This window comes from Aspergillus ambiguus, assembly GCF_047715705.1.
Source record: "Aspergillus ambiguus strain CBS 117.58 unplaced genomic scaffold BDV59scaffold_48, whole genome shotgun sequence".
Taxonomy (NCBI): domain Eukaryota; kingdom Fungi; phylum Ascomycota; class Eurotiomycetes; order Eurotiales; family Aspergillaceae; genus Aspergillus; species Aspergillus ambiguus.
Window position 1 is genome coordinate 50,519 of NW_027395561.1, and position 23,093 is coordinate 73,611.

General features: G+C 54.4%; 12 protein-coding genes across 12 annotated transcripts; 8 read left to right on the forward strand and 4 right to left on the reverse strand.

Annotated features, from left to right (window-relative positions):
• Positions 1-144: 144 nt before the first annotated feature.
• On the forward strand, positions 145-669 carry BDV59DRAFT_205659 (uncharacterized protein; the record flags this gene model as incomplete). The annotated part of the gene is made up of 2 exons (XM_073694681.1): positions 145-196; positions 440-669. 2 exons carry the CDS (start codon positions 145-147, stop codon positions 667-669), a joined length of 282 nt encoding a protein of 93 aa, XP_073543702.1.
• A 186-nt stretch (positions 670-855) lies between these two features.
• vip1 (putative actin cytoskeleton protein (VIP1)) lies at positions 856-2,269 on the forward strand. Its single transcript, XM_073691236.1, has 3 exons — positions 856-1,052; positions 1,101-1,187; positions 1,299-2,269. Exons 1-3 carry the CDS (start codon positions 970-972, stop codon positions 1,936-1,938), a joined length of 810 nt encoding a protein of 269 aa, XP_073543703.1. The 5' UTR covers positions 856-969; the 3' UTR covers positions 1,939-2,269.
• Positions 2,270-2,402: 133 nt separating this feature from the next.
• BDV59DRAFT_210600 (putative antigenic thaumatin domain protein) lies at positions 2,403-3,160 on the reverse strand. Its single transcript, XM_073695627.1, has one exon. It carries the CDS (start codon positions 3,114-3,116, stop codon positions 2,538-2,540), a length of 579 nt encoding a protein of 192 aa, XP_073543704.1. The 5' UTR covers positions 3,117-3,160; the 3' UTR covers positions 2,403-2,537.
• Positions 3,161-4,721: 1,561 nt separating this feature from the next.
• On the reverse strand, positions 4,722-6,301 carry BDV59DRAFT_187575 (uncharacterized protein). Its single transcript, XM_073691237.1, has 3 exons — positions 5,657-6,301; positions 5,536-5,609; positions 4,722-5,463 (listed from the first exon to the last, which is right to left on the reverse strand). Exons 1-3 carry the CDS (start codon positions 5,856-5,858, stop codon positions 4,870-4,872), a joined length of 870 nt encoding a protein of 289 aa, XP_073543705.1. The 5' UTR covers positions 5,859-6,301; the 3' UTR covers positions 4,722-4,869.
• A 76-nt stretch (positions 6,302-6,377) lies between these two features.
• On the forward strand, positions 6,378-8,338 carry BDV59DRAFT_187578 (uncharacterized protein). The gene has a single exon (XM_073691238.1). It carries the CDS (start codon positions 6,522-6,524, stop codon positions 8,100-8,102), a length of 1,581 nt encoding a protein of 526 aa, XP_073543706.1. The 5' UTR covers positions 6,378-6,521; the 3' UTR covers positions 8,103-8,338.
• A 297-nt stretch (positions 8,339-8,635) lies between these two features.
• Positions 8,636-13,188, forward strand: BDV59DRAFT_187579 (carbamoyl-phosphate synthase (glutamine-hydrolyzing) CPA2). The gene is made up of 3 exons (XM_073691239.1): positions 8,636-9,413; positions 9,542-12,597; positions 12,657-13,188. Exons 1-3 carry the CDS (start codon positions 9,050-9,052, stop codon positions 12,762-12,764), a joined length of 3,528 nt encoding a protein of 1,175 aa, XP_073543707.1. The 5' UTR covers positions 8,636-9,049; the 3' UTR covers positions 12,765-13,188.
• A 227-nt stretch (positions 13,189-13,415) lies between these two features.
• On the forward strand, positions 13,416-15,212 carry BDV59DRAFT_187581 (S-adenosylmethionine-dependent methyltransferase). Its single transcript, XM_073691240.1, has 3 exons — positions 13,416-13,853; positions 13,906-14,205; positions 14,263-15,212. Exons 1-3 carry the CDS (start codon positions 13,590-13,592, stop codon positions 15,175-15,177), a joined length of 1,479 nt encoding a protein of 492 aa, XP_073543708.1. The 5' UTR covers positions 13,416-13,589; the 3' UTR covers positions 15,178-15,212.
• Positions 15,213-15,231: 19 nt separating this feature from the next.
• Positions 15,232-16,625, reverse strand: BDV59DRAFT_187584 (40S ribosomal protein uS19). The gene is made up of 5 exons (XM_073691241.1): positions 16,500-16,625; positions 16,416-16,434; positions 16,128-16,185; positions 15,656-15,952; positions 15,232-15,599 (listed from the first exon to the last, which is right to left on the reverse strand). Exons 1-5 carry the CDS (start codon positions 16,515-16,517, stop codon positions 15,530-15,532), a joined length of 462 nt encoding a protein of 153 aa, XP_073543709.1. The 5' UTR covers positions 16,518-16,625; the 3' UTR covers positions 15,232-15,529.
• A 434-nt stretch (positions 16,626-17,059) lies between these two features.
• aspf8 (ribosomal protein P2) lies at positions 17,060-17,699 on the reverse strand. The gene is made up of 3 exons (XM_073691242.1): positions 17,608-17,699; positions 17,342-17,507; positions 17,060-17,277 (listed from the first exon to the last, which is right to left on the reverse strand). Exons 2-3 carry the CDS (start codon positions 17,498-17,500, stop codon positions 17,107-17,109), a joined length of 330 nt encoding a protein of 109 aa, XP_073543710.1. The 5' UTR covers positions 17,501-17,507; positions 17,608-17,699; the 3' UTR covers positions 17,060-17,106.
• A 217-nt stretch (positions 17,700-17,916) lies between these two features.
• BDV59DRAFT_187589 (uncharacterized protein) lies at positions 17,917-19,455 on the forward strand. The gene is made up of 2 exons (XM_073691243.1): positions 17,917-18,143; positions 18,195-19,455. Exons 1-2 carry the CDS (start codon positions 18,138-18,140, stop codon positions 19,182-19,184), a joined length of 996 nt encoding a protein of 331 aa, XP_073543711.1. The 5' UTR covers positions 17,917-18,137; the 3' UTR covers positions 19,185-19,455.
• Positions 19,456-19,608: 153 nt separating this feature from the next.
• Positions 19,609-21,166, forward strand: BDV59DRAFT_187592 (ATP-dependent (S)-NAD(P)H-hydrate dehydratase). The gene is made up of 6 exons (XM_073691244.1): positions 19,609-19,761; positions 19,819-19,858; positions 19,919-19,965; positions 20,016-20,026; positions 20,072-20,104; positions 20,158-21,166. The coding sequence occupies exons 1-6, from the start codon at positions 19,665-19,667 to the stop codon at positions 21,040-21,042; spliced, it is 1,113 nt and encodes a 370-aa protein (XP_073543712.1). The 5' UTR covers positions 19,609-19,664; the 3' UTR covers positions 21,043-21,166.
• Positions 21,167-21,968: 802 nt separating this feature from the next.
• BDV59DRAFT_187595 (putative adhesin) lies at positions 21,969-22,549 on the forward strand. Its single transcript, XM_073691245.1, has one exon. It carries the CDS (start codon positions 22,053-22,055, stop codon positions 22,410-22,412), a length of 360 nt encoding a protein of 119 aa, XP_073543713.1. The 5' UTR covers positions 21,969-22,052; the 3' UTR covers positions 22,413-22,549.
• The last annotated feature ends 544 nt before the right edge of the window (positions 22,550-23,093 follow it).

Genomic DNA, 23,093 nt, shown 5'->3' on the forward strand with positions numbered 1-23,093 from the left:
GGTAACAGTTCGTTTCCCCTTCCACCACGGCTGAATCGGGTATATCACGTGATTACAGTGAACGCGCGCGATGACGCCAGTTTCATAGAAGACAATGACCCCACGACTGTTTGGAGGGTGAAAATAGAGGAAGGAAATTGTGGAATGGATTGTGCGTTTACTGGGGTGCTTGATCTGGTACCCTTCGCTGGTGCTGGTTCGCCTATGAGATAGACCGGAGCAACGTCATGATGATGGTAGATGGGAACAGCCAGTTTTCGCCATTGGAGACGATACGCTCGCATATTTAACCAATTGTCTCCCTTTTTGCCTGGAACTTATCTCTTTCTCATACGATATTCCATCTCACGAATACCAAACTATCTGCTTCCAGGTAATCGATCTCCTGCGGTGTTGTTGCACTGGATCTGCTGGATCTCGGTCTAACCTCGTAAAACAGTCCTCACTGAAAACAAAATGACCTCTCTGTACCCCGGCCGCGAGTCCCCTGACCCGGAGACTCAATCCGACGAGCAAAAGGCGCCTCTGGCGTCGGGCAAGACCGCTGCGGAGTTTCGAGAGCGGTCCAAGTCTATGGCCGAGAAGGGACCAAAAAATCTGGAGAGCAACCCCAAACACCCGTTGGAGGATATTGAGGCGAGAAAGTTCTCGAAGGGGACAGGAAATTGATCGGAGGATGCGTGTAATTCATTAGTACCTAGGTGCTTAGTTTCTAAGAATAATGTCTGCCTGCATTGATCTTGTTTTAACATGAACCCCACTGCGGCTGTGCGATCTTCACCACGTCATATGTGGCGCAGCACGTGTTGGGCCACGACTGCCACCTGCTGCTGCTACTACATCATCAGCTTAAATAGCTGCCCCTCTCGCTTCTTCTCTCCCACTCCATCCTTCTCGTATACAATCCTCCTTGACTCCCCTTTTATCTCAACACCCCCTTTGCATACTCTCCTCCCAATCCAATTCACCATGTCTGAACGCTCCACCGTCCACGTTTCCGGCATCTCGTCCACCACTTCCGATAAAGAGGTCCAGGACTTCTTCAGCTTCTGGTACGGCTCTCCCATCGGACGAATTTGCGCACTCTGACACCCTACCAGTGGAAAGATCACCTCCATTTCCGTCACCCCCGTTTCCAGCGAGACTGATGCCCCCAAGTCCGCGACTGTAACCTTCGAGAAGGAAGCGTAAGTGTTACCCCGCACTAGACGTCAGCCTATACACTCATCACCCACTCAACCCCATCAACCCATCTCCTCTTGATATCCCCAGCGATAACTGACAATTCATCCTTCCAGCGCTGCAAAGACTGCCTTGCTCCTGGACAACACCCAGCTCGGTCCCTCGCAGGTACACGTCGAGGCCGCGCAGTCCCTCGAGGACATCGCCGGCACGCAGTCCACCGAGGAAGCCAGCAAGGACGAGAACGGCCATGACGTCGCACAGGAGGACAAGCCGCGGTCGCGCATCATCGCCGAGTACCTGGCGCACGGGTACGTGATCAGCGACAGCGCCATCCAGAAGGCCATCGCGCTCGACCAGAAGCACGGTTTTTCCGCCCGCTTCACCTCCGCCCTGTCCAACTTCGACAGCAAGTATCACGCCTCCGACAAGGCCCGCGGCATCGACGAGAGCTACAAGATCAGCGACAAGGCGGCCAGCGGCTGGCGCGGCCTGAACTCCTACTTCGAGAAGGCCATCAACACCCCCTCCGGTCGCAAGCTGCGCGACTTTTACAGTAAGACCGATAAGCAAGTGCGCGACATCCACAGCGAGGCGAGACGTCTGGCCGACTTGAAGAGCGGGAAGCCTCAGTCTGAGGCTGGTCCGGAGGCTTCCACTTCCGCCGCCGCCGCTGCTCCCGCAGATGTTGCGCCGTCGACTGTGCCTGTTTCCCATCCGGCGGGCACGGCCGCTCCTGCTGATACCAAGGAATAGAGGGGGTCTTGATGGCGCCGGTTGTTTTGTCGCACCTCTCCGTTACGTGCCTTTCGATGGGCTTTCATGTATTATGAGACAATATTCGGTTCTTGTTTTTTTTTTTTTTTCCTGCTAAATTGTCTGGGACATGGGTGTCTTCTTTCATGTGCTTAGTTGTGCCTAATGCTGCTAGTCAGCGGTAATCAAAGATCAGAGTCCAAGTATTGCACAGTACGACGTAGTTTCTGGACGTTATGCGAAACCGTTTGTGGAGAGTTTGTGCAGACGCGGAGTGACATCGTTCCTGTCGATCCAGTTTGCTCTGGTGGCCAAAGCGGTGGCGAGAAACTAAGTATGTCTATCCTTTCCCAACTCGTATCATCGAACCACAATTTAAACGATTCCATCTATGTTTTATAAGATATGTCTATATCGAAATGTGTAGTTACAAAATCAAGTGAACACGGCACATCCAGTATGCCATTTTAGATGGAGCAGGTTCTCCGTCTATGGGTAGAAACAAGTAATGGGAACGAATCCAGCATCCTCATCGACAGTCGAAAGAAAAGAAGTTCCTGCTCCAGAGCAGGAAGGAGCCCGCCGGGGGACGAACGAGTTTATCCCAGAGTGACGGTGTACTGGGCACTGGTCGAGCAAGAGTTCGTATTGGTGTCATCCGGGTGCTGGTAGGAATCAGCGCAATCGGAGTCACCGGCCGCACAGCTGGCGGAAGAGCAGCTCGAGTCGCTAGGAGAGACGGAGAAGCCAGATTTGACGAAGTCGGAATCCGAGTCGAGGTTGATGGACGAGAGATCCCAGTAGAGCTTGTCGCCGTCCTCGGTGTACTCGAACTGCAGGACGCTGTCTTCGCTCTGAGAGGTGGACATCTTGATCGAGATCCCGCCGCCGTTGGAGTTGGTGGCCCATTTATCGCTGTAGGTGCCGCCTCCCGAGTTGAGCGTTTGCATGTCCCCGGAGCTGTCCGACGTGGTCCAGAGATAGACGGTGCTGTCCAGGTTGTTCACAATCTGGAAGCCGCCACCGCCGCCGGAAGACGAGCTGGCGGAAGCGGATGCGCTGGAGGAAGTGGAAGTGCTGCTTCCGGTAGTAGTAGGGTCTGCTCGTGCTCTGTGGGCGGCCGGGATGGCTGTAGAGGTAGCAGCGAAGAGGCTCGCGATGAAGACGTTGAAGATCATTTTGTTGTGGTTGTGGTTGCGGTCGAAATCGACTGAATGAAGGCAAAGAAAGAAGCGAAGGAAGGTCTTCTGGTCAACAGATAGACTATAGAGAGAGACTAGAGAATGAAAAAAATGGAAACTTGAAGGACTGATGATCGTGCCGACTCATTGCGATGAACAAGTCCTCTATTTATCGTTCCTGGTGGAGACGGGCTTCGTGGCAACAGACGACGTCTGAAGCCATACAGACCCGGACGATATAGAGTGCATGTCTGGATAGTACCTAAGGTACCTGACGCTTTGTAAGGGGTCTTTGCCATCGCGTTGCGCGTAAGGCATTAAGGCCACTTTCAGGATTCTAGAATTTCCTCATCCTTCCATTGAACCCAGCGGTACGAGATCTGGTTTGTTCAGGAACGGGGATAATGGAGTCGCTGATATCAGTGGTTCCGCTCGTCGTGTTCTTTGGTTCAACACGCACGCTTTTTGCATCACGAACCATGGGTCCATATCGAAATTAAGCAACTTTGCCGGGAGGTCTAGAATCGACCCTAGAGATCCAAACTGACCACATGTGTGGTAGTTTCCCAGGACACGACACAGTACGAGATGGCGAGGTAGAATGATAGAACCCAGCGGCCAGGATCTTTCTAGAAGGTGTCTAATTGGACATCATGACTAGCGATTGCATAATCCTGGATATCCGCTTCTGATAGATTTATTCAGAGTGAGGTCGAGGTCGCCCCGATGGTTAATGTTCCATCCATATTTCATGTTAAGATGTTAGAGGGTAGAGCCACCAACAGGACACATAAAATAATACCTTAAGAGGGCAGCTATGTTCATAAAGCCACGAAGTGCTGAAATCATACCTCTGGCTCCAGCCACCAGAAGGAGGGCCTCCCTGGTTGCCTCCAAGAACTGATAACATTTGGCATAGCTATAGTCGGCCACAAAGCAGGTCGGATACCAAGCATGAGTGTCTCTCCTGTGGCACTGCGAGGTGATGGCTCGCGTCCGATCCTGTACCTGCTGGCTCTTATACTTGTGAAAAGTGAAAGAAATCGGGGGCTTCTTACTTTTGAACGCTATTATTACTACATATGATGTATGTATAGCCACACTCTTACTCGCTTCCCTACTTAGTTAGTGCGCATATGGCACAAAGGTGTCCGTCGTGGTCCTTTTTCTTTTTACTGATCTCGTCGTTAAGCATCTGATTATGCGAAAGGGAAGCTCGATGAAGCATATATCCTTTACTGCACCTGAGAACCTGCTTCCAGGGATACACTCAACGCGCCATAACCCCTTCTAGACTCTGTCCTAACACCAACTGAAGTTTGAATTTGGTGGACAGCGCCGCTCTCCTTGACAGGACATCGGCCTGGAGATCGATCCTGGTTTGGTCCTCTAAACGAAGGTGCCGGTAGAAAGGATCATATAGAACACGAGTGAAAGCTCTGGTGCTGTGTTTTGTATTGGCTAAAGCATTGCCTGTAAACCAACAGTGTCGGACCTGCCTTGGAAATTTTACGGAAAGTTTGGAACGAGACTCACGTCGAGGAGTCTTCCAGTTGAGATAGTGTATGGTCTATTGCATTTTAGAAAGAGAAGCAAATTCCACCCAAGTATTGATTGGCTATATTTTGCACCTTCGAGCGAGTCAAGGGCAATTGCCGAAGTCTGCTTGAAAGTTCCAGCTTTCTAACAACTACACACGTAAACGGGAGATGAGATGCATTATTGATCGGCATTGCCGGCATTGCCCTGCTCAGCAGGACGTGGTATCCAAAGCGGGCAAACTAGCGCCATCTGACCGTTCTTGGGGCGTCGATCCCTCCCGCAATTTCCGAACCGTTAGCTCCAACTCGCGGACCCGCCGCCGCAGCATCTCATTCTCCCGCTTGACCGTCTCCAGTTCTGCCCGGTGCTGCGCCAAGTCCTCCGGCCGAGTGACAGACGTCGTCCGTGACCGTTGCTGCGATAGCGAGCTCCGATGGGGGTAAGCGTGCGACCCGCCGTTTTGCGATCCCAGATCAACAGGCGATACGGGATCGGGCTGTCGGGCAGAGGTGAGCGACGGTGCACGACTCCGGGATGGGTCCGTCGCGCGGGGAGACGGGAGACAGGCGTCTCGCGAGGGCGCAATCCCTGTGACGCTGCCGGTGCGAGACTCTTGGATTGCGGGGATGTACGAGGAGCTCAGGCTGGAAGAAGAGCGGTGCCGGCGGGTGGTGACGGGATGTGTTGGGTTAGCGAGATATTCAACCGAGTCGTTGACGGTCGTCGAAGCGGATGAGGTGGTTGATGCGACGGAGGTGGTTTGTTGGCGCAAGAGGGAGAGCTCTCGCGACAGACGGTTGACCTAGCATGGTCAGTGGTCTGCGCCCTCCTGGGGTACTAGTGGGCGTCCATATGTGGACTTCTTCATTCTCACCATTGCTTCTTGCTCCTGTTCGAGCATCGAGTGGAGATCGGATGGTGTGAGTGGTTTGGGATGGCGTAATGGGCCTGGACGTCTTAGCCTGGGTGATTCTGATGACAAAGAGGGTCCTTACCGGAGGCCGACCTAACGCTGTCATGATCGTTGGAGCTTCCGGTATATACAGTGGCAGGGAGGGAGGTGAGCGGGGGACCCATGACCTGTGATGGACGTCGCGAGGAGAGCGGGGAAGAAGTGGTGGTCGGTTGCATAGCTGTCGCGGCACGAGGGCGTGCCCGCGGTGAAGAAAGCGAGACGGAAGAGACCTCGGAAGTCATGGTGGTTGTGCTTCTGCTGTAATGCTCCTCGATGCAGCGGTCGTGGTGGAGGGTCGACAAAGATGGTCGATGAGGAGTTGGCGAGAGGGGGTGTACAAGGCACGGGAGCGGTTTAAGGCGATGACCAGCAGCTCCTTCCTTCTGCCCCCCTTGATTGACATTCCCAGGGAGGTTCCAAACATACCACCGTGGAGAACTAACTCAGCCATGGCTTGGACCAGTCGCCATCCCTGATATACCTGCATAGAACCTATCATGCGGATCGAGTGGGTCAATGAACATCATCGTCTATGCTTGATGGCGCAGAGGAACATGGGGTGTGTTTGGGTCGTGGGCGTCTGCTGTCTCGGCGAGACCTTTATGGTGTCTTTCTCTGTCGTAGGAAGCGCAGGTGATCGAGAATTCCAGGAGGTTGACATGATCATGATCGCTTTCGCTCGTCGACCCCAGGTCGATCACGTGACCTTTACCTAATCGGTCGCCCAAACAAACAGTTCCAGAACGAGACGAAACGAAACGACGACGACGACCGACACGAGCAATTCCGGGGGAAATTGCAGGGAGTCTCCGCAACGCCCTAGTTTCGCCCCGTTCCGTTTCATCCCAGGCATGCTGATGTCACTCCCACCACGCCTGCTTCCTCCCTAGCGTACCTTGCCCCCCATGGCCACCCACGACGACATTCCCCAATCGCCTCAAGACGCGCTTCGCATTCGCCAGGCGCTGACCACCTATCTCCGATCACATATCGTCTTCGCGGACGAAGACCACGACCTCCGCAGTCCACGAATCCCCTCGCACCTCTCCCTCTGCGTACCCCACAATGCTGTTGTCGACGTGAAGCGCCCTCCACCCGAGCTGACCGGTCTGCGCCAGGAATACCTGGAGGCGTTGCGGGCGAATCTGTCCGCCAGGCGAGATTACCAGTCGGTCTGCGAGAAAACGAGCAATGCGGGGCGACTGTCTTCCGGAAGTGGGGAGAGCAGCTCCGCGGCGAAGTCCTCGCTCGAGCTGCAGGCTTATCTGAGACTTCTTCGAGATCGACGCCGCCATGCGAAGCTGCAGGTCTTCCAGCATTATCTGCAGGAAATCCAAGCGCGGAATCCTACGCATGTCGAAGATTTCGATACGAGAGAGAGCCGCGGGGAGCCACTGGTGTCGCCGAGCGACCGGGAGGACGGTGTCCACGGTGATGCGGGCGAGAAGCGGGAGAATAGCGTCGAGGAGCTGGTACACAAGCTGGAAAGAGCGGTGATCCGCGCACAAGCTCAGCTGAAGAGCGAGAAGAAACTACTAGACGAGTTGAAGGCGCGACAGGCTCCCGCCGGTGAGGAAGTCACCCCCGCGGTGAAAGGAGCCGCGCTACAGCGGACGCGCGACGAGCTGGTGCATTGGGTGGAGGAGAAACTCGTGAGTGAGGGCGATGGCGAGGAGCCTCCGCTGCAAGACGTCCCCGCCGAGGAGATCGAGGAATCCGCCCGTCTGCTGGAGGACCAGAAGGTACAGGTGGCGGAGCAGTATGCTGCCTACGTGGATGCACGGAAACGTCTTTTGGATGCTGCATCGCGGGCGTGTCAGCCCATTACTGTGGCACCCGCCAGGTCTCCCGATCGCGCGGTCGAACCGGGGAAGCTCGAAACGGACGAGACGGTGTCGTTGGACCCAACGGGTGTCCTATCCTTTACGAGCGAGATCCTCCTACCCCTGTCCAAAAGTCAACGAACACTGGCGCTACAAAAGTCCTATCTCGCGGGTATGTTGGCGAAAGAGAAGTCTGCGACGCTTCGCGTGTTGAATCGTCTAAGCGACGAGAGCCACCTTCTCCCCGAATACCCGTTGCTCGCTCGTCAACCTCGCTTCCAGCATGCCACGAGTGCCCTCCGGTCCCGTCCTAATGCGATACCTACCGAGCCGACAGAGCCCGATAAGGTCGTCCGTCTGGCTGAAGCATGGGCGTTTGCGTCGGAGGCTGCGCGCACGACTGAGGGAGAGTATGTCGAACAGAAGGCGACGGAGGGGGGAGAGACGGCAGAGGAAGCAGAACACGTGCTACGAGAGGTCTACCGCCTCATCAATCAAGATTTGGAGGAAGCGCTCCGAGATGACGCAGGGAATGAGCCGGAGGGCGACATCTGGGCGTCTGAGGCCCGGTCCACACGCCCAGTGGGAAAGCCAGTCCGAAGCAGACGATCACAAGGACCATGGAGTGGGATTGATGGGCGGGTGGGCATTGACAGGGGATGAGTGTCGAACGAGATAGAGTCATCTCAAGGCGGCTTGATACTACTGCGTATGGCGTATGCGTATACTTGTGCTCCGTACTTGGTATGAGTGATAGGCGTGGAGACTCCGATGACCGGTGCTCCCGCGCTTTCCGTCCTACTTGGGGTTAGCGCCAAGATCGGCAGTGAAAATTTTTGATGTCGACGGATTATGTAACGGCCAGACTATGCCGTATTGCTGAGAGTGCTGTTTCTCCAGGATAACTTTATACGCCACTAAGTACGGCGTATGTACTCACTGAGCTGCCTATATATTGCCTTACGGCCAATAATTAATCTACTCCATCTACTCCGGACTCCGTACTTGCGCACCAAAATGGAAAAGAACCGAGTGGATCTTTTTTTTTTCTGCAGCCTGGTGGAGTCCCGTTTGGCTCACCGCTTGCAATTGAACAGCGTGATTGGCTGGTTATCGGGCGGTGAGGCCGACCGGACCGGACCTCTTTATCACATAGCGAACATCCCGATTTCCTGGTTCTTCTCCAGAATTGCATTGACTCATCGCCCCAAGGAAGACTGCTCTTCTTTGGAATTTATACTTCCTGTTCCTGTCATTCTCCTCCTTCTCCCTTTTCCCCTCTCCCAATCCTCCCTCTCTCTCTCCTCGTTTTCCCGGCTGACCAGCTACCCCTAATCCTCTTTCGAGGCCCTCTTCCTGGCTCTTCTCCTCCTCCCCTTCTGATTGGGTGTGTGCGTGGCGGAAAGCGGGACAAGTTCCTTGGGATCCAATTTACTGGCCGTCAGGGAAAAAAAAAATCTAGTCCCCAACGAAAAGTTGAACCCTTTCGACCTGTCACGAACAGAGGAGGGATCATCGAACGAGAGGGAGAGAGTGTGTCGCTGAATCTATTCAATTGACTCTTTCGAATTTAGATTCTTCTCCTCTTTTTCGCACTCGCGCCGCGCGCAATGGTTCTCGCCGCTCGTTGCGGGCAGGCTACGTCCTCCCTCGTGCGTCAGCGTTGTCTGACCGAGGCTCGTCGCTCTGCCTTCGCTCTGCGTCCGTTCTCCTCTCAGACCACTGCTGCCCGCTCGACGGCGTCGGCTCTGCGTCTCCAGCAGAAGACCCCCTCCGCATGGCGTCCCCAGCAGCTCCGCTCCTTTTCGAGCGCCCTCCGCCGCCTGGCTTCCGAGGCTGCCCCTCCCACTGCGGACAGCTACCTCGCCAGTGGAATCGTCAAGCCCGGCCAGAATCTGGTCGATGTGAAGAAGGTCCTGGTGATTGGTAGTGGTGGTCTGAGCATTGGACAGGCCGGAGAGTTTGACTATTCCGGTAGGTCACGCCCAGCCCCAACTGATGTGACGACGGCGAAGAAAATATCAATCAATCACCTCCACCGGCGTTTCGTGAAGGATTCCTCTCGTGGTCTCCGTGGCTAACGCTGGGCTTCCCCCTTACAGGTTCCCAGGCCCTGAAGGCTCTCAAGGAAGCTGGCGTTCAGTCCGTTCTGATCAACCCCAACATTGCCACCATTCAAACCGACCACAAGCTCGCCGATGAAGTCTACTACCTCCCCGTCACCCCGGAGTACGTCAGCTATGTCATTGAGCGTGAACAGCCCGACGGTATTTTCCTCTCCTTCGGTGGTCAGACCGCCCTGAACCTGGGTGTGCAGATGAACCGCATGGGTCTCTTCGAGCGCTACGGTGTCAAAGTTCTCGGTACCAGCATCCGCACCCTTGAGACCAGTGAGGACCGTGATCTGTTCGCCAAGGCCCTGAACGAGATCAACATTCCCATCGCCGAGTCCATTGCTGTCGGGACCGTCGATGAGGCATTGAAGGCCGCCGAGGAGGTCGGCTACCCCATCATCGTCCGTTCCGCCTACGCGCTGGGTGGTCTGGGCTCGGGATTCGCCAACAACCCGGAGGAACTCAAGAACCTGGCCTCTCGCTCCCTGACTCTCGCTCCCCAGATTCTGGTCGAGAAGTCTCTCCGCGGCTGGAAGGAGGTCGAGTATGAGGTCGTCCGTGATGCTGACAACAACTGTATCACCGTCTGCAACATGGAGAACTTCGATCCCCTCGGTATCCACACCGGTGACAGTATCGTCGTTGCCCCCAGTCAGACTCTGTCCGACGAGGAGTACCACATGCTCCGTACCGCTGCCATCAAGATCGTCCGCCATCTGGGTGTCGTCGGTGAATGTAACGTCCAGTACGCCCTGCAGCCTGATGGCCTGGATTACCGTGTCATTGAGGTTAACGCCCGTCTCTCCCGCTCCTCGGCTCTGGCCTCCAAGGCTACCGGTTACCCCCTGGCCTACACTGCGGCCAAGATCGGTCTCGGACACACCCTTCCCGAGCTGCCCAACGCCGTGACCAAGACTACCACCGCCAACTTCGAGCCCAGCTTGGATTACATCGTCACCAAGATCCCTCGTTGGGATCTGAGCAAGTTCCAGCACGTGAACCGCGACATTGGCAGCGCCATGAAGTCCGTCGGTGAAGTCATGGCCATCGGTCGTACCTTCGAGGAGTCCTTCCAGAAGGCTATCCGTCAGGTTGACCCCCGTTTCCTCGGCTTCCAGGGTGACAAGTTTGACAACCTGGATGAGGTCCTCAAGAACCCCACCGACCGCCGTTGGTTGGCTGTCGGCCAGGCCATGCTCCACGAGAACTACTCTGTGGACAAGGTCCACGAACTGACCAAGATCGACAAGTGGTTCCTCTACAAGCTCCAGAACATCGTCAACTGCCACAACGAGCTTAAGGAGATCGGCAGCCTCTTCGGTATTCAGCATGAGACTATGCTCAAGGCCAAGAAGCTTGGTTTCTCTGACAAGCAGATCTCTCTCCTGGTCGGCGCTACCGAGGATGATGTCCGCGCTCGTCGTAAGAGCTTCGGCATCCGCCCCTGGGTGAAGAAGATTGACACCCTGGCCGCCGAGTTCCCTGCCGACACCAACTACCTGTACACCACCTACAACGCCACTTCTCACGACGTGACCTTCGATGACCACGGAACTATCATTCTGGGAAGCGGTGTGTACCGTATCGGTAGCTCCGTCGAGTTCGACTGGTGTGCCGTCAACGCCACCCTCTCCCTCCGCGGCATGGGCAAGAAGACCGTGATGATCAACTACAACCCTGAGACCTACTCCACCGACTTCGATACTGCCGACAAGCTCTACTTCGAAGAACTCAGCTACGAGCGTGTCATGGATATCTACGAGCTTGAGAGCGCTAGTGGTGTCGTTGTATCGGTCGGTGGCCAGCTGCCTCAGAACATCGCTCTCCGCCTCCAGGAGACCGGTGGTGCCCACGTTCTCGGTACCGACCCCAAGGACATTGACCGTGCTGAGGACCGTCACAAGTTCTCTCAGATCCTGGATAGCATTGGTGTTGACCAGCCCGCTTGGAAGGAGCTTACCTCCGTTGCCGAGGCTGAGCGCTTCGCCGAGTCCGTTGGCTACCCCGTCCTGGTCCGTCCCAGTTACGTGCTGTCTGGTGCCGCCATGAACGTCATCTACAGCGCTGATGAGCTCAAGGAGAAGCTGCTCAACGCCAGCGCGGTCTCTCCCGACCACCCTGTTGTCATCACCAAGTTCATCGAGGGTGCCCAGGAGATCGATGTTGACGCTGTTGCCTCTAACGGCAAGCTCATCCTGCACGCTGTTAGTGAGCACGTTGAGCCCGCTGGTGTCCACTCCGGTGACGCCACCCTTGTCCTTCCCCCGGCTGGCCTGGACGAGGCCGTTATGGGTCGTGTCAAGGAGATCGCCGAGAAGGTCGCCAAGGCCTGGAACATCACCGGTCCCTTCAACATGCAGATCATCAAGGCCGACCAGGAGGGCGCTGCTCCCGAGCTGAAGGTCATCGAGTGCAACCTCCGTGCCTCTCGTTCCTTCCCCTTCGCCTCCAAGGTTCTGGGCACCAACTTCATCGACGTCGCCACTAAGGCCCTCGTTGGACGTGATGTCCCCGAGCCTGTCGACCTCATGGCTGAGAAGCGCGACTACCTTGCCACCAAGGTGCCTCAGTTCAGTTGGACTCGTCTGGCCGGTGCCGACCCCTTCCTTGGTGTCGAGATGGCCAGTACTGGTGAGATTGCTTGCTTCGGAAAGGACGTTGTTGAGGCCTACTGGGCTTCCCTCCAGTCCACCATGAACTTCCGTGTTCCTGAGCCTGGTGAGGGTATCCTCCTTGGCGGTGATGTCAACACCACCTCTCTGCCCCAGATTGTCGACTACCTCAGCCCCTTAGGCTACAAGTTCTTCGCTGCTAGCCCTGAGGTGAAGAAGCACGTTGAGGAGACCGCCAACGGCAACGTCTCTGTCCAGGTGATTGAGTTCCCCAAGAAGGACAAGCGTGCCCTTCGTGAGGTCTTCCAGAAGTACGACATCCGCGGCTGCTTCAACCTTGCCAAGACCCGTGGCAAGACCCTCCTGGATGAGGACTACGTGATGAGACGTAACGCTGTTGACTTCGGTGTTCCTCTCTTCATGGAAACCAAGGTATGTCAAACATTCTACGCACCCCGACCGTGCCTCAAGAAATACTGACCGTTCTCTAGACCGCTCTTCTCTTCGCCCAGGCCATGAGCGAGAAGCTGCCCCGTGCCGAGGGCATCCCCACTGAGGTCCGTAGTTGGTCTCAGTTCGCCGGCCGTAAGCTTGTTTAAGCCCATCGTACACGACAGAATTGGGCGACAAAAGCGAAAAGTGGTTTATAGATATAACCATCTGGTGTTACGAATGTTCTTCTTTCCTTTTTTTCCAGGCACAGAAAAGGTGCCCTGTTCGGCGCAGCGGATCAGGCACCCTGTTGATATAGACTCTTTATTGGAGCTTTTTTGGTTTGGGAAAACCCGTGGCATTCAATCGGGCTTTGTCCTCGGACGGATGTGCGGCACGAGAGATATGGTCATGCGCTGTGGTGTTTCTACTTAATTGTTCTGTCTATCTAGCTTGTTACTTATTCCCATCGCATGCTTTTAGTTCCCGTAGGCGGGCCGCGCGCTTCAGCGACAAAAGAATAGTGTTATTCGATATCTGTATGTATATTATTAGCGTCTCAGTGAATCCCATTGTGTTATGTTCTGTGTGCTCTGTTTACGTTTAGTATTGAACTTTGTGTAGGTCCTCTGAATTCCGGGCAGTCTGGTGTTATTTATTATATATTATAAAATAGTGATAATATAGATGCAGTGTTTATACGTGCACTCATAGACACTATCCATAAAGTGCAGGTGTAGTTATTTGCTTAGTCATACCAACATCGTGGGTGGATGAAATTGATTCTACATCCGACTATACTCCTTCTCCTCCACAGCCAACATACGTACTTAAGTCGTTCAGATCTATCACGATACGTGAAAGGTTGTATAGACTTGGTTTTAATAGTTCTTTTCACGTTGCCTATACCATCTCTGTGCCTGGATGACAATCGCCGTGATATATCTTAATTGAGCTTCGAAAGAAGTCCAACTTCGGAAACCAGTGACCCAATGTCCATACAAACTCCTCACTCTACCATTTCTACTAAGACAAAACCAGACCAGGCTTCGGACGGCCTAGGAAATGGTCTCTTCGCCACTCAAAGAATCAACACAGGGGAGGATGTCTTGCATATCCCGAGCCCATTCGTGGCTGTACTAGAGACCCAGAGACTGACAGACACATGCTCTGGGTGCTTTGGCAAACGACAACTGGAGAATGAAACCGAGACAAAAGCCTGTACAGGATGTCAGGTTGTCCGATATTGTGACAAAGTGGGCGCAGCGAACCCCGTCGCTTAACACACCACAGCTAACCAACCCCCAGACCTGCCAGTCCAAGGACTGGAAAGCCGGACACTCCCTTGAATGCTCTATCTTTTCCAAACTCCAACCGCGTGTGCTCCCTGTCAATGCGCGAGCCGTCCTGCGGATCGTCCAACGCAGCGCTAGACACAAGTACACGCCCGAAGAGCTGGACCTCTTTGCGCAACTGGAGACGCACGAGCAAGACATCCGCCACGAGAACGGACCGCAATGGGAACGCATTACCCTCTCAGCGAAAGCTGTGAAGGCGTACTCGCGGGCCGACATGTCCGAAGACATGATCTCTGCCATTGGGGCGAAGGTTTGCACACCCCATCGGCCCGTTACATCTAAACCCATGAGCCTGACACCTCCCCAGCTCGACGTCAACTCCTTCAATATGACCACCGCCCTCTACGATCGCACCGGCCTCTACCTACACCCGTACGCAGCACTAATCAACCACAGCTGTGACTACAACACCGTCATCGGCTTCGACGGCGACGAGCTCTTCGCCAAAGCCATCCGCCCCATCCAGCCCGACGAGCAGATCTTCATCTCCTACGTCGACGCGACGAACCCCGTCCCCCGCCGACAGAAAGAGCTCCGCGAGCGGTACTTCTTCGACTGTCGGTGTACCGCATGCACCGCCCACCAGGAGCAGCTCGTCTCGCCAGCCGTCGACCAGGCACAGCAGACGGCGTACACGCTCATGGAGGTGGCCACGGCGGCGGGCGTCGACCCGGCGGAATCGGTGGAGGCGTTGGGGTCGGCGATGCGCACGCTGCGCGAGAGCAACTCTACCTCGTGGCCGGTCGAGAAACAGCCGCTAGTGTCGTTGCGTGATGAGCTCGTCGCGTCACTGCTAGCGGCGAGGAGGTTCAAGACGGCGTTCGTGCAGGCGGCCGTCCGTGTCGTGCGGGTCGACCCGGTCGTGTATCCGCGGCGAGCGCATCCCATTCGGCAGCTTCATGCGTGGACGCTTGCCCGGTTGGCGATCCATCTGTCGCAGGGTGTGGAGGGTGGGGAGCTGGTGGCGGGTGGACTCGAAGTCGAGTCGTTCGAGCTGGACTTTGGTCTGCTTATTTGGTCGGTGTTAAGTGGGTTGGTTGATCGCGAGGCGGAGAGCTGTGCGGTGCCGGGCTTCAAACGTATGGTCAGGGAGGCGTTTGGGGAGGTGCATCGTGAATTCGTTGCCGGTGGGTTGGATCCGAGGACGATGGGAGATGCGATTAGGAGGGAATGGGGGAAGGTGGACGGGTTAGTGAGTGCGGCGCTGGAGAAGGGACACTGATGTACGGTGGATCGTTCTACGGTGATGATATAGGGAAGACTTTTACGAACGGAGTGAAAATCGAAACTTCGTTAATTAGACACCCTCCTAGTACAATCAAGGATCAGGTAGTCTTGCCTTGACCGGTCAGATCAAGGACAGGAGATCTCATCGTCATCGGAAGCTATAGGGGCTCGTTCATTTCGCGTTCACACGACAAGACCTTTATATTGAGATGCAAAAGCTGACCCGCACTTGACATACAAGCCGATGAACCCAAATTGCACAAATGGTATCCATCGAATTTTTTTGAATTGTTTTCTCCCGACGCCCAGATCCTCCACGCAACCCTCCAAAAAAAAGCTTTTCTTCTTTACTTGAGGGGAATGAAACGGGAAGAGTGGGTGGCACCGATACCGGGACGACCGTGCTTGACGGGCTTGCTGGAGGGCTGTTAGTGATGGGGGTTTTCCGTCGATTGGGGCTGCTCGACACATACTAGGAGATGGAGAACTCTCCAAGGTAGTGGCCAACCATCTCGGGCTTGACTTCGATCTGGTTGAACTCCTTGCCGGAGTAGATACCGATGACGCTGCCGATCATCTCGGGAACAACGATCATGTCACGGAGGTGAGTCTTGACGAGGTCGGGCTTCTCGTTGGGCTTGGCCTCCTGCTTGGCCTTGCGGAGCTTCTTGATCAGGCCCATGGGCTTGCGCTTGAGGCCACGGTTGAACCGACGGCGAGCGCGGGCGTGCACGACATCACGGAGCTGTTCGGAGGAGAGGTCGAGGAGCCTGTAGTAGGAGCAATCAAGTCAGACCTTCATTCTATATGCCATAGGTCGTTGTCCACCCGGTGTCCTGACTCCAGCGCGAGAGATAGTCGAGGGGAGTTGATTCGATGGCATCGCTCGGTCGGAGTCAGGCCGCCTGGCGTGGACACGGGCGGACAGAATTCGGTAGCACATACTGGTCGAGGTCGATACCGCGGTAGGTAAACTTGCGGAACTGTCTTCTCTTCTTGAGCTCTGTTCGGCGATAGCGTTGTCAGTGATTCCGATTCTTTCTTTTGATGTGATTCGATCGATATGTGGCGCAAAGTGCAGATGAAATCCCTTCGATCCTCTCCCTTCCACGCATCATCCCAGATGCAGTGTCCTTCCGCATGAAAACCCCACGATTTATATCCATCTTCTCATCGTTCTTTGCGCCACAGGATAGGCGAGGATAGGGATGTGGGTGATTCAGGTCAACGTACCGGCAGCCTCCTCGGCGTTCTGGGGACATCGATGTTAGCGTACACCCACGAGTCGAAGGGAAATAAAAATCAATAAGAACTCACGTATTCGCTGTCAGCCATTTTTGCAGATGTTCCTCTCTAGGTCGCTTTCCGAACGAGACTCGAAAAGCGAAGGGACGGTGGGTTGTCGTGTCGTGTCGCTGATGAACGTTCGTCGGGCTAGTCTTGTGCTTCCAGCGCTTCCATGGGGAGGAGGTGGGCTGCAGCCCTCGTCTAAGCGACCGGGCTTAGGGTTCCCAGCCCTAGCTAGCTCTTTTGGGTGCTTAGTCAGCAAGCCCTAAACTAACCTAGTTACCTCAGTAGTTACTACTCTCTACTCTTATACAGCAGCATAATGTTCATTGTAGTCCTTCTTATTTGCGCACTCCGTACAGCAGTGTATTAGGTATGCTTATGCCCGTTAATAGGTACGGAATACTCCGTCTGATACTATGTGCAGTCCGCACACCACTACGAAAACACCAAAACTGTACTTGCGGAGAAGATCTGTATTGGCTAAAGCTTTTCAGCTCACTTATGCATCACTCGTAACGGCATCAGAAGACCCGCAATCCGGGGAATTTCCCTCCCAATACTGAACAAAAGTGCCAGATTCTTGTACCCCCACAAGTAATCATAGTTTGCACCCAGCGCGACGGAGTGAAACTGTTTAGTCGAAAAGACCGAAGCCCATGTCCTCGTCGGACTCTTCAGCCTCCTCCTTCTTCTCCTCAGCGGCGGGGGCAGCCTCACCACCGGCAGCGGCGGCAGGAGCAGCGCCAGCAGCAGCAGCGCCACCAGAGGGAACGGAGGCAAGCTTCTCAGTGCCCTCAGCGATGAGCTATTTCATTGTTAGTACGCGGTTCCTCACGACATTCTTCTCCGGCGTCTGGGGAATCACTAACCTCCTGGACGTCCTTGCCCTCGAGCTCCTTCAGGAGCTGGCCGAGACGCTCCTCGTCAGCGTCAATACCGACGGAAGAGAGGACTCCCTTGATGTCCTCAGCGGAGGGGGAGGCGTTGCCGGCAAGGCCGAGGAGGAGGAAAGCAGCGAGGTACTTCATTTTGAATCTGCAGCGGCGCAAACAATATTTTGTCAGTAACGAGTACTGGACGTCGCTGGCGATGGCAACGACACGGTCAGAATTGGCAACAGGCTCAATGCACCTACCGAGTAGTTTAGAGTATCGAACACGAGAATCAATCGATTTAACCGCAAGTTGGGCGGAGACTGAGACGTCGAGTTCTGAGAGGAATTTAGCGATGTGGAAAGGGAAGTCGGAGAAGGATCGCCAAATTCATGAGAAAAAGTGCGTTGTGGCTGGCGAGCATGTGGCCGTGCACCCGCCCGTCTAAGCGAGTCGTGACCTGTGGCGCAACTGGTCTTAGTCAGCTCCGCGGCGAACGGTCCCTGCACGTGACTGGTTGCTTCTAGAAGAAGACAGGATGGCGACTCAACTTCTTTATCTCCGTCCAGCATCCCTCCGCGTCGCTGTTCGCTCGTCGTCCCCTTTGATCCTGGTGTTTACTCGGATTAAGCCGTGCCGGGAGACTTCTCACCCGGCGTCTGAGGATCCATCTTCCCGTAACGAAGTCATGAAGTTACCCCGTCATACTAACCACCGCCGGTGAAGCTGCTCTTATCATATATCATCTTTTGCAGCCCCCACCCACATCTTACCCTCATCTCCCACATTCATCATGAGTGTAGGTATCTATATGTCCCTGGAATGACTGCTTTTACTGACAGGCGGCTAGTTCCTTGACTCAGTCCTCTCGTCTATCGAGACGGGCAAGCCAGCTCGGATCCCGCCCGTTTCCTCCCCTGTCTCACCTCCGGTTACATCTGCAACTGCCAAGGCGGAAGTCCGCAAGCCATCCTCAACACCAAGGGATGTCCCTCCCGAACGGAAGCCTGTCGCTACGGGCATGAAACGCAAGGCGGAGGAGCCGCTGCAGCGACCTCAGAAGCCCGACACCCAAGTACCCCGCAAAGCAGCTCCCTCCAAACCCGTCTCCTCCTCTGCTCCACCCAGGCCTCGTCCTACAAGTACCACTCCTGCCCCGAAATCCAGAACGTCCAGCACCACGCCGACATCCCAGAAGGCTGCTGCTCCAGCGCCATCGAAGCCCCCACCGAAAGGGTCCTATGCGGATCTCATGATGAAGGCACAGGCGTTGCAGCAAAAAGCGCCGACTCAGGTCGGCATGTTCAAACACCAAGCGGCCCCTAAGGAGAAACTCAGTAGGATGGAGCGCAAGAAACGGGAGATGGAAGCCAAGGCGAAGGAGAAGGAGTCGCGTTCTTCAAAGAAACCTGGGGCGAGACCAGGTGATGGAAAGCCTGCCACGAAGCGGGAGCATGAAGAGCCCTCTTATAAAGGAACCGCACGCCCGACGACCTCCCCTGCGGTCCCTGAATACCGCGGAACAGCTGGGTTGCCCGCCCGTCGTGACCCGAAGAGTCGGAAGGATCGTCCTGGAGCAAGCAGAAGATCCAGACTGGATGAGTATCTCGGGACGGATGAAGAAGACGAGGGTGATCTTGTGGACGACTATGACGACCAGTATTCAGACGCCTCTTCCGACATGGAGGGAGGATTCAACGACGTGGAGGAAGAAGAAGCGGCAGCTTTGGCCGCTGCCCGGAGAGAGGACGAAGAAGAATGGCGTGCGGAGCTTGCGGCCAAGCGCGAGAAGGAAGAGCGCCGCAAGAAGCTTGCTTCCCTCGCCTCTAAACGGTACTAAGTTGCGATCTCTGAGGACGAAGGGCGTCGAGATCAGTTCCCCCTCTGGTGGATCCATACATTATACAGCATGTGTTTTCATTTCTAGGATACGGAGCATCGGCGAGGGATACCCCGAGGGTGCATATTATCTTTCCCCTTTGTTGGTTGTTTGGTTACGGTATTTTTAGCATCAGCAAGCGTCACGGTGTCGATAGATACAATCTGGTTTCGTTTCCTTGTTTATAATTGGTGCCGCAATTGTCCTGTATACAGTAATTCACCAAGTCAAGATGACAAGCGATGGTGTAGCGATTATGGTAATATCTCTGGTAGCCGTGGAGGCAGTCGGAGTAGATCTGCGCAATTGGAGCCCCGCCGGATGATAGGCGGGCGGTGACATCACCCGTTCTTCATTGACAAGATTCCCCGTCTTCTTCCCATCATCTTCTTCGTCCTGGCTTCTCCCATCCCCCAACGTCTCATTCTGCTGACAGAGTAGATGAACATGGAGGCCCATCACCTTACCACTTCTTCGAGGACCTTGTTCAACAAGGTCCGCAAGATTGTCCCTCCACTGTTGGAGAAATTCCACAAAGGTGAGCCTCACAATACGGCAAGAGTCTCGCGAACTGTACCAATTGATCGTTTTCCAGGACAACATGGACGTGTTGCTGTTATTGGAGGCTGCGCAGAGTACGTTTCGATTCTATCTATTGATACTGGTACGCGTGTGCGGAACTGAGACCCGGAAAGCTATACAGGTGCTCCGTACTTCTCTTCTATGGCCTCTGCTAAGCTTGGTATGTGTCCAACTTATAAGCACGCAGATATAATTGACTAACAGGGGTAGGATGTGATATGGTAAAGCACCTCCGTTTTTGAATACCTTCAGACTAACCAAACAAGAGTCATGTTATCTGTGAACGCTCGGCGTCACCCGTACGCGTCCAAAGCGACATCTATTACCAAGGACCTCGGCTAACTGTCAGTAGGTAATCAAATCATATTCGCCAAACCTGATGGTCCACCCGTTACTACCGAGCAGTGACACCGTACAAAACCCAGACTCCATTGATGCCCCGGCGCTGGCTGGTCCGATAATTGCGATGCTCTCTCGGTTACACGCTCTTGTAATAGGGCCTGGGCTAGGCCGCGACGGGGTGACGCTCAAGGTTGTCAACGAGGTTATGAAAGAAGCTCGGTCCCGCTCGATACCGTTCGTACTGGACGCCGACGGCCTGCTTCTTGTGACCGAAGACCCGGACCTAGTGAAGGGATATAAGGAATGTATCCTCACGCCAAATGTAAACGAGTTCAGCCGTCTGGCTAAGGCACTGGGCATCGACGTTCCGAGTCAAGCCCAGATCTCATCTGACTCAAACGGAGCGGACAAAGCGAACCGCGAAACCGAGGCGTGTGAGAAGCTCTCCCAGGCCCTAGGCGGGGTGACCATTATTCAGAAGGGCCCACACGATGTGATTTCGAACGGTGTCACCAGCATCATCTCTGAAATTACGGGAGGCCTGAAACGCAGCGGCGGTCAGGGCGATACCCTCACGGGATCATTGGGTACCCTGCTTGCCTGGAGAGCGGCCTACCACAACGGGCTGTGGGATTCAGGAGAGAAAGACAACCCGAAGGAGGCGCAGAGTCAGCAGGAGGTTCAGGCGGAGCTGGAGACCGAGGGGAAGCGGATGTCGCAGTCGACTACCTTGCTTCTGGCTGCTTGGGCAGGCAGTGCCATCACCCGGGAGTGCTCGCGGCGCGCCTTCAAGGCAAAGGGGAGGAGCATGCAGGCCAGTGATCTCACTGAGGAGGTCCACGAGAGTTTCCTCGCTTTGATCGGTGAGCCGGAAGGATCGAAGGTGCATCTTTAGACTTCCAGCGTGTCTCGCTGGACTAAAAAAAGGATATATGGTTCCGGATCGTACATAGCTATGAACCTTGTACCCTTTTGAGGGGTTTGAATTAGTATGAAATATTATCTCGTGGCTGAGGCGGGCCTAAATATAGCCTTGCGACTATCATATTCGGTACCCGATGGAATACTGACTGACAGTGCTGTTGGACAAACACACAAACAAGTCATCTCAACATCACATATTCGCTTTTTCTCCAACTGCCATGATCTATTTGTCAAGTTCCAGCTGGTTCTCGAGTGAACATGTAGCATCGGATGATCCAATATCCTCACCACAACCCATTCCTGAACGCCGACCAGCCATTGAAAGAGACCTAGAACAGATAATCGAGCAATAAACAACAGCCTGTACCGAGCCCATCTTACTTCGGATAATAGCCAATAAGCACCGACTGCTGGAACGCTGCCGAACGCAAGGCAACCGGAAGACTGGATCTGGGGAATAGAGAAAGCAAAACTAAGCAAGGAATCGACGTCGGAGAAATGCACTATCCCCGCGATTCGGCTAGATATTGACCAATATACAGCCTCGTCCGACAGCTCGGCCACCGTCATATCCGCTACTCGTCTTGTTCCAGATCTCGTATTCGACATCATCCAATCAACCCCTGCTCACGGAAACGAAGAAGTGACCTAGACTCTGCTCTCCACATGGCTTCAGTGACACATACACTTGTTTCACCTGTTCTTAGGTTCCACATCTCATGACAGCCCATGCCACTACCGTCATGTCTCAGCGGCCTGACAGTGGCTTGGGATGATGTATAGCAAACAGGCCTCATCTGCCACCGCCAAATATCCAAGAATAGAAGTACAAGATGGACTTGAAAGGTATATAAGGAGCAAATAGCCTAGTCATCGATGAGAGGTATCAAGCAAGCAAGAGAGCAAACAAGCAAACCCAAAACAAGTTCTAACAAAACTTCCACACTCGTTTTCATCTATCTCAAGAAGACAACCGCCGCAATGAAGTCCACTTTCGCTGTGATTACCTCCCTCCTTCTGGCCACCTCCTCGGCGGTCCTCGCAAACCCTGTCCAGCCTGTCTGCGGCACCTGCAACCCGCTCTCTGGCGAGAACAACTGCGACATCACCACTTCGTGTATCAACACTGGTAGCCGATTCCACTGCGCCTGCCGCGCCGGCTACAAGGCCTCCCAGAACAACAAGGATTGGAGCAAGCAGTTCCGCCTTAATGTCCCGGGCTACCAGTTCCTGGTCTTCACCCCCGAGAACACCGTCTGCGACACCCTTTGTGACAACCCCTATGGTGCTAGTCCTCAGCTCTGCGCTGAAGTCCCTATCCAAAAGAACTGTGCCATCTGAGAAGCATCTGGTCTTTCCAGGCTTGGGATGACGCTGTACGCCTGGTATATTGAGTTGGCTCTGATATGTAGATGGGCTGTGGTAGGGGCGCCTGTTTCTGAATGGATTGATAGTTACCATTAGGAAGAGAGTAAATGAAGAAGTTATTCTTAACGTAAAATTATATAAAATACTGAAAAGACGAAGATATAGATTTTGTTCAAATGTACTCCAGATTCTCCGCTTTCGCCATTTTCATAGGCCGTAGCAATTCATTACGAAGAGCCTGATACTTCTGTCGTGTCATTCAGTGTCAAGACAAAGAAATGACATGGAGAATGTCACCCATTACGGCAGCAGCTAGAGATGTCGAGAACCCCGAGAAGATGGATACGCACGCTGGAGAGCTCACCGCTCACTCTTACCATCACAGCACACTAGGTAGTGATCACTCGACGAGGCAGCCAATGAAGCCTGTCGCTCCAGTGACCAATGCGAGGGGGTTCATTTTGTAGAGTGTATGGAAACATATGTTTGGCAGTTAGAATCAAGATCAGTTCTTTCCGGCGATTTTTATGTAGCTTGAGATCTACATTACTTAATGCTACCTAAGCTGACAAAAAGGTGAGTGTCGGAGATGTTGAGTAAACAGACACCTCGGTGGAGATTACGCAATCAACGCCTCCAGTTCGTTGGACACTG